At 33.8% G+C, this 9,355-nt stretch overlaps 1 protein-coding gene across 1 annotated transcript; it reads left to right on the forward strand.

The window, feature by feature from the left end:
* Window positions 1-381: 381 nt before the first annotated feature.
* Window positions 382-8,004, forward strand: LOC108686934 (lipoma HMGIC fusion partner-like 3 protein). Its single transcript, XM_018192462.1, has 6 exons — window positions 382-618; window positions 1,427-2,313; window positions 3,121-3,315; window positions 6,358-6,445; window positions 7,365-7,519; window positions 7,657-8,004. Exons 2-6 carry the CDS (start codon window positions 2,097-2,099, stop codon window positions 7,887-7,889), a joined length of 888 nt encoding a protein of 295 aa, XP_018047951.1. The 5' UTR covers window positions 382-618; window positions 1,427-2,096; the 3' UTR covers window positions 7,890-8,004.
* The last annotated feature ends 1,351 nt before the right edge of the window (window positions 8,005-9,355 follow it).

Below are 9,355 nucleotides of genomic sequence, written 5' to 3' on the forward strand. Positions count from 1 at the left end.
TATATTATGATTGATTAACAAAATATTAAATATAACACATATATATATATATTTATTTTAACTTAGAGAAAATAGTTCTTCAGATTTGTAAGTCCAACGAATGAACCCGTTATGTTCAGACGGAGAAATCCAACAAAGCAATACACAGCAGCGTGCAACCTTTTTGGTGTCACCTTTCTCTTTACGCTTGGAGTCCATGAGGGGACCCCTTACGACAGTCTCCTCTCTCCGGAGTCTCACTCTTTCTCTGTCTTTCTTTCTCTCTATTTCCCTTCCTCACACCTTCACCTGGCAACCTGGCTCACCTGAACGGCCATCTTGAAGCGCGCCGTCGTATCGCGTTCCTCGTCTTTCCACCAAGTCACATTTTTCGCTCATCCTTGTAGCCGGCCGTTCGTCGCATGTGCCGTAAGCTGCATGTGCAAAACCTCGCGACGTGCAGCAAGGCACCAGTGATCGCGCCGGTAACATTTTGTCACTTTATAATCGTGCCTGGCTTCCACCTGGCTTGCTTTCTTTCCCTTCGCATATTCCGATAAGGTCCTGATATTGCTGACGTCATTAGTGTATACTTTAGAACTTATCCAAGATTCTCAAGGAAGTGTCGTCTTCGTTACGGTAAGTTGGTTTTTCTGCCAGGCAAAAATTCACACGCGCAGCCAAATGTTCTATATTTGACCATTATTAGTGAACAATAGTCGCAATTATTTTTTAGTCTAGAGATAACAGATTAGATTTTGAATACATGTACATACATGCATACATATACAGGGTGTTCCATAAAAATCGTAACAACACTATTTCTAAGATCATTTTAATACAAAAATTCTAATACTAAAATATTGAGATTATATAATGCAAAGAGTTCAGTATTTAAAATGTTTAAAAGATCTCAATTTTAAATATTTTAATGTTTTAAATACGAATATAGTTTTGTTTATTGAAAAAATTTAAAAACATCTTTAAATGTTTAAAAAACGGAGACAAAAACAAAACATTTTAATATATCTTAAAATTAAACACTTGTTTTATGAATATAATAATAATATTTAAATTACAAACATTTAAAGATGGCGAATAATATCACTTAAAATTTGCGCGTTCAGATATGGCCCACAAAATAAAACTATAATTGTCGTCTCTAGTTAATATTAATAAAAAAAAATATTTAAAATTTTATTTAAACTTATGTTAATTTATTCAAGATTGAAATAAGTAAATATTACATGAGTCTTGACTCAAAATGTAATTTATTTTCTTACTAATATTTTATTCTTTTTCTCACTGATATTTGATGACTTCATCTGAAATATAAGATTTTTTTCTATGAAAATTTTTTATTTTTTAAAACTTTTTAATATTGATCCAAAAATTATGATCGTATAGTAAATTTCAACAGAATTAAAAGACCTTATTTTGTCAACAGTTTATTCCACGTCCTTCGTTCCAAGACACGTCACTCGAGCGAAAGAAAGGTATCTATTGATGCTGACCTAACATTGGTGAACGCTCGAGATCATAAATGTCACGAACGGCGTAGCCATTGGTTTAACGCGGATACGTGCGATCTTTTTGCTAACAGAACTGATAATGAAGAAATATGCTGAGAAGTGAATAGAAGATCCATATTTATTATTGTGAAACAAAAAAGAAAGACAAGCTCCTACCCGATTCTGGAGAAAATCATCTACGGAGGGAGAACTTAATCGCAAAATTCTCGTTGTTGTGTGTTGCTAGCGAAAGTACGTGAATATTCTTTGTTCGTGCGATATTACCTCCGAACGAACGCGCGTGTCTTGTCACAAGGCGATCCCATTGTTGTCGAACAATTGGACTTCGTGGAGAACGACGTTCCAAGAACGACGACCTTCTACCGCGAGTGTGATAAACGCGCAAGTCAGTGCGAGGAATCTCTCGGTCTCTTCCGTGATTTAATCAACGGTTTATAATTCCACAGTCACTTCTCCGTTCCACGTATGGAATTCCCGGAGTTGATGTTATGGTCGAACGATTACGCGAGGAAGAATCGCTATTAAACGACGTGCCGGTAGTTGGGACATTCGGTTTGCATTGACGAGAAATTGACGATTGTCAAAATGGGTTCAAAGATCGAGTACGTCGAGTCCTCGCACATGTATGCGACTAATTACATTCGCAATTCCAAAGCGATCGGCGTGCTGTGGGGTATCTTCACTATATGCTATGCCATTATCGGCGTCGTTGCGTTTGTCACCCCGGAATGGCTCGGCGATCTGGAGCATGAGAATCCCGGCAGATTCGGTCTATGGACCAGATGCAGCTATGGTGGAAATGGTACGTTGTATATTGCGACTCTTATTTTTATTCAAGAAGGAAAATAAGAAAGTCAAAATATGTCTAATGTCATATTGATCGATTATTATCAAATTTATGTCATTTTTTTGTCACGATTCAGTCAATATATTATTTTGATTTTTTTGTCTAAATTCTTTGCAATGGAATCCACTCTAAAGAGTAAAAACCAATCTTGAAAAGGAGTGGCTTAATTTTCAATCTTTAAGAGTGAGATTTCACTTTTTAGAGTGAAATTCGCTGTAAAAGTTTTAGAGAGCAAGAAGAAAATTGGTTTGGCTGATGCAAATCGCTTATTTGCAACAAAAATTTATTTTTATTGTCATACTAAAGATAATAAAAAGATTATTTCGCTCATTTGTTACAACAGGAATATAATTCAGAAAACAAAGTTTTCTAAAAAAAATTGACATCTTTAGTTGCTTGCAAACATTAAAAAGAAAGAAAAAAAACATATCTTTATTTCCTTTATAATTAGTTATATAACATTAAAATTACATTTTAAAGTTAATATTATCAAATCTTAATGATTCAAAATATTCAAACTTATTTTTGTGGAACTTTGTTTTTTTTAGTCGTACCGTTGTTGTAGCAAATAATCTAATTTATTTTTATGACAAATATAAATAGTTCTAGTTTATAATTTAACGTTAAAATGTATTTTATATATAATTACATATAATTACTAATCTCGATATTTCCTTATAACAACTACAAGTCCACATTTCAAGACTGAGGAATAATTATTTAGACTACATTATTAATTCAAACGGTTTCATAATTACATAGGTGAGTTAGGCGAGGAATGTATCGGCCGGCTGGACGACCTGTCGACCATCGCCAACGTTCCTTTCCGAGCCAGCACGATTCTAGTCGGCATCTCGGTGATAATCGCGCTATTGGCAATCTGCGCAATGCTCATGTTCTTCTTTTGTCAAAGCACTACCGTGTTCTACATGTGCGCTTGGATGCAAGTGGTGTCAGGTAATTATCCAGTCCCTCCTCACGGAAAATATCTAAATCCGATATTTATAATCTGTTCTTATTTTAAGACCGTTTTAAATAAGACTATCTTGAGATGCTAATATAGCTTTCTAATTGGCTCACGACAACTATTTTAAATGTAAGAATCGATTATGAATATCTGCCTAAGTGCCAAATGATAAGTGCGCGCGAGACACTTTCCACAACTGACGCGTCTGCTTTAGAAAGCGCAACATTAGCCAAGCTGATCCTCGCAGCCCGTTACTCGCAATCTCAACCGTAATTCCTTATCAGCGAGATGCAATTGCAAATTGCGCTAATGCGCTGAGCCGGATCCTATTTGCGCGGGGCCGGGAAGTGAAGTAATCACCCTGTTTAACGCGCTTTATTGTGATGAACTTTATCGATCAGTTTCATCTCTGATTGCGGAGATAACGATTTTAAAAGGACGCTGGTCGCTGTCGGAAATTGCTCTCATGTCATGGTCCCGCGCTTGCGAGAAAACTTTCGCAAAAATCTCGTAGGAGAGATTTCGCTAAACTTGTTAAATATGTGTGCCAAATAATTAAAAGTTGTTCGCAATTTCTCATTACTCGAACATGCTATTCGTGAATACCGCATCGATCTTTTTATTTGATTAGAAAGCGCACAGTAACCGCAGAGGATTGTCCAACGTTGCTTGCGTAACGGCTGAAATAATAATAATGGTATTGCAAGAATAACTGCTTCATTGATGAATGACGTGTCATCACAGACGTCCACGTTGGCTGAATCGTTAGAAGAGTTACTAGGCAGTTTTATGCATATTATTTTCTTTTCAATGCACGTATTATTTCCTCTCTTCAATACATATTTAAATTAAAAAAGGGCATTCTGAAATATTTCTTCTCAGAATAATAAAAAATAAGAGACGTTACTATACAATAAATCCATTTCTCTAACTGAACTTCTTGCACAATATAATAGATCTATTCTTTTTAGTTGAATTTCTTGCACAGTTCACCTTTCTCTCTTTTCTCTCTACATTAAAGAAAGAAGAAAAAAATGAACCGTAATTCATAAGAACTTCAGCTAAAAAGAACAGGCCTGATATTTTGCTCCCAGATTTATAATCAGACTTCCTTTAAATCAAAATGCATTGTTCTGTTTAATATAATTAGAAACGAATAAAACACATTCACGCTAAATACACTGATACTTTCTCCAGATAGCTTTTGCATTATCCGGATGCATGTATAACATTTAGCATTTCCGAGTCGCGATTTCTAAAGCTCATTGTCACGAATAACTTCATTTGTCATTGAAACACATGGTGTATTTTTCTGCTTCGCAGTGTATCTCGAAATGCGTGCGCTGTGTATTTTACAGCATTCGAAGATTCTTTTACAATTGTAATCGTGGCTGATCGTCGCCTGTGGATCCCTGACGAGTCGTGTGGTGGCTCAGCGAAATGTGGAATAGACCGTTATAACGTGCCTAAGCCAGTCTGCATATACCGTTCGTCAACGCCTCTATGATTAACGTAAACCAACTGCAACCGTCGGTCGAGTCGATATCGACTTGCCGAATATTAATCTATCTATATATATATATATAATACTATATATATAACTATAATAGAATTTCTCTGCACAAGATTACATTCTAATTCCGATCGCTAATTTGTATCGAAATTAATTAGTTTTGCTAGGTGGTCTATTTCTTTAACGAAAACATAATAAGATATATATTCATGATTTATAAGTAATATCTCTAAAACATGCGTTCAATTTGTTTAGTCGATTAAAGTTGTCAAACCGCGTTTTATTCATTGATTATAAATGAAATAAATTCTTCATTCACTTTTTACACGAATAAATTCTTGGTAACGCATAATAACGCAATTTCATGAAAATTGTACGGCTAATTGTATGCGCTGGATGTTGACTAACAAGTTGACGAGTGTATAATTTTCATTTAACGAACGTCTGACGAACGAACGTAACTTACACAAGCCTGGCAGCAAAGTTTCGGCAGTGTCAGCGATTCGTTGCAAGTAAGCACCGTCGAGTCACGACAGTGAAAGTTATACGCCAAGTCGCGCTCATTACATAGCATGAAACATGAAGAGGTAAATGTATCACCATGAGAAACTATATAAATGACATTCAAGTACATGGATTATAGAAATTATCTATATACATAGAATGTAGCAGCGTTTATCGTTAACTTAAAATAGGTTCTAAAAAAAGCTGGAGTATACAGGAAGATTGCGATATGCATTACAAAATCGTTAGAAAGTGTAAAGAGCAAGTAACACGCACAGGATATTGTGTAACAGACTAAAAAGCTAAATAGAATTAGCAAGAATAAATAGATTCAAATTATCAAATGAAAGACTACTAAAAGAAGAAGTTTAAAAAATGCGGATAATGAAAGGTAAGAGTGAAAAATACTGGTTTTCATTCATTATCGAGATAGATAATAAATGGAAAGTACAGAAATACAGAAATACAAAGTGCAATGAAATCGAAGAAAATTATTGAAACCGAGCTCTGTGAAGACAATCATAACGCGCGTCTACTGTGCATGATTCGCGCATTAAAATCGCTCGTTCGCCGGGAAACAATATCGTCTCGGCTCGCTGGTAAACGTAGCGAGTCCCAGAAAAGTTACGGTTGTTCACAAGTCCCTTTCACTACCGGCCTCCGCATAGTCACCTGCACAATTACGTCCGTGTAAATGCAAGAGTACGCCTCTATTGCATATAACTACGATAATAGAACCATAAGAATGAAAATAATTGAACCATAAGTGAGTCTATGTTATTAAAGCGTATTAGATTTGCCGCCGTAATAAGTCTTAACATTGATTTCTTAACGTAGTTTTTTATCGTAAAACTTTTTTCACGCTTTTGCGCTGTATAATTATCTCGAGAAAGTGAAAAAGTTAATGCACGAATTGCAACGCGAGTAACATTAATAATCTATCTAGCGGCTTTCAGTACAGTTGGAAAATGTAAATGGATGTAATTATAATTATATTTCGGGTGTCTTTTTCCAGCAATCTGCATGGCGATCGGAGTGTGCATCTATCCTCTCGGCTGGGACTCACCGGTGATTCGCGCCGTATGTGGCGCAGCTGCTTCCAGGTGTGTATTTGTACAAAGGGCATATGTATACAAAAAAGATAACAAGAAACTAAATGAAAAATGTTTTTGAATGATTTCTCTTGCGATTTTGGCTTCTCAAGAAAGGATAGAATCAACCTCAAATCTTATACATTATGAATTGGCAATATAAATAAGATTATGTTTATATTTCTCTTTCCAGGAATACGTTTCATGCATGTTTGACGTATATTATATGTTGAATATAATATTTCGTTAAGGTTTCTACAATCTTTTATGTAAATAATATAGCATTTTTAACTTTGATATATAACGTTAACATGCTATATATTTAATTGACATGCGCAATGTATATTTTCGGACTTTGAAAAAGAGAAGTACCTAAAAGGTATGTTTCTCTCTCCACTGAACACTGTGTTTCTTATGCAGAAATTGTAACAATTGCCAATCCATATCTATAAGGGGTCTATACAATCAATAAAGAATATAATCACAATGTGATGCAACTCAAATACTTTGAAGCATTCTTTGATTGGTCAATTAGTAAAATTCTTTTTTCTAATTAATTATTCGAATGCTTTAAAACATTTGTAGTGAGACTTCGACTGCATCCAAATAAGTAGAACTTTGTTGCTATCTTATCTAGAGTTGCATTTGCGAATTCACGAAAAACCTTTTTGTGCTTTTTTGTTAATTTATAGTTCAAAAAAGAAATTTTCTTTAAAAAAAGAGTCTATTCTACATTAAAAAATTAGTGAAAAAAGTATTCATCTTATTAGAAACTTTACAATCTACTAACACTAATTATCTCAATTAGACGCGCCTTTCGCACGCAAATTATTACGAAGCGATGAATAATAGCAGCATTGCCTTAAAAGTTGGAAACATAATCACAATAACAATGAGAAAAATAGCATTCAGAAAGTTATTCTTTTGATAGATACAATCCTGGTGCCTGTGCTGTTAGATGGGCAATACCACTCGCTGCAATCGCGGCTCTGGATGCAGCTACTTTGTCTGCTCTTGCCTTCATTTTGGCCTCCAGACATGTGAGGCTACAATCAGAACCTTTCAATAACGGATCCTTGTACAAAGGTGATTAATAGCAATTTTTTTAAAAAATGCTTATGTCTCAAAGATTTCAATTTTTATTAAAATCTTTGCGATTTGTGAATACGTGTTCGTTTTATGTCCTTAACATGAAATAGTGTATGTCAATTTTCTATTTTTAGGTGAAGTAAATCCGGGCTATGTGAACGAAGCTCAAAGCGTAGCTGGCTCTCGTAAGTCCCTGTCTTTGAGACCTGTTCTCCTAGTGGCTCCACCTGAACAGGACCGTTATAGCGAACTCTCTAGAGCAAAATCGCACTCGCATCACAGTCTTTACACACCAGCGCCGTCGCATCCAGCGCACACCATGTCTACGAATACTCTCAATCATTCGCAGCACAACTTTCAGCTCTAAAATGACTGATCGCTGCGAATACAAAGATTTAAATGGATCTGTATATAGCTGACGAAATTAGAGGAAAAGCTATATTGTACATAAGATGAAATGTGTGCGATTTGGACGCAATTGCTTAGGCCAATTGCTTTCACTATTAAGTTTCTAAGAATAGAATTTTTGTTCATAATGATAAAGCTCTATATATATATATATATATATATATATATAAAACAGATACGACTGACAGCTTCATTTAATGACTGAATATTATTATTTGTTGTGCCGTGAACATCCATGTGATGTATAGTCTATCTTATCAATATGTGCCGCAAAAAGCTGTCTTCCTTAGAATATTGACTTTTTACAAATACAATTAGTACGAGTAAGTACTAGAAAGGTAATAAAGATTACAGAAAAGCTATTAAACGTAAAATTAAATATTGTTTAATTAATTTGTGAAATAATTCCTTTCATTAAGATAAATGGAATATTTTATTTAAATATTCTCTTAGTTCTATCTTAAGAATCTCATATTTGTATTTATATATTAATATATGTAATTAGAAAGATTATAATCAAGCAATTTATTTTAATACTATATATTAAGTTCTCTAAACATCATGTTATGTAATGTATGTTAAATGATAATTCAAAAGAAAATTTTATAGATGTTATAATTCATGCCGTATTGTCGAAGAAATTTATATATTATTCACATTATCTAATTATTTAAGTACTCCCTAAGTACTTATGATGTGCCTTTACGATGTAATATTGATAATAATTATGAATTAAATTTTTTATCAATAAGTTATTATTCTATTGTGAAATATTCTATGTGTGAAATGTTTATTATTTAGTTAAATGGAACATTAAATGCATTTCCGCAACTTTCGATGGAATGATGTATAAAAAAGTATTTATAATTCGCATGTAAATAGATTCTTTTCTTCAGTGTGCAATAATATCCAAAAAAATTTAATAATTATTCATAAGCTGTCAGACACAAAAGTTGTCGATGATAACTGCATCGGCTAAGATGCGTATTGGTATGCGATTATTCTTATATCGCTGTAATTTTCTTGTAATCATTTTAGTATATGCATGAAACATGACATAAAAATGTACAAGATAAACATGGTATATATCATTTTGACTAGTGTATTTAATGATATCATACAGAATAAGTTTATATTACGAGTATTATTTAATTGATAACTTGGATAATTTTACGCAATAGTCTCCGTAGGTCAGCGACGGAAAAACTTGGAGCTAATGAATCCGTAAATTATTTTCAACATTTTTTATTTTAACGTCATTAATTAAATCGCGATTTAAACTAAATATCGTTTTTGTCATTTGATTCAAATCGTGATTTAATTTCTTAATTTTTTTCTTTTCTAATTCTAAAGAGATCATTTTCTGAAGTTTGCAGACCAACGAGACTGTTCAGGCGCAATTATTATTGTACAGAACTATTATTC

This window comes from Atta colombica, unplaced genomic scaffold, assembly GCF_001594045.1.
Source record: "Atta colombica isolate Treedump-2 unplaced genomic scaffold, Acol1.0 scaffold198, whole genome shotgun sequence".
Lineage (NCBI taxonomy): Eukaryota > Metazoa > Arthropoda > Insecta > Hymenoptera > Formicidae > Atta > Atta colombica.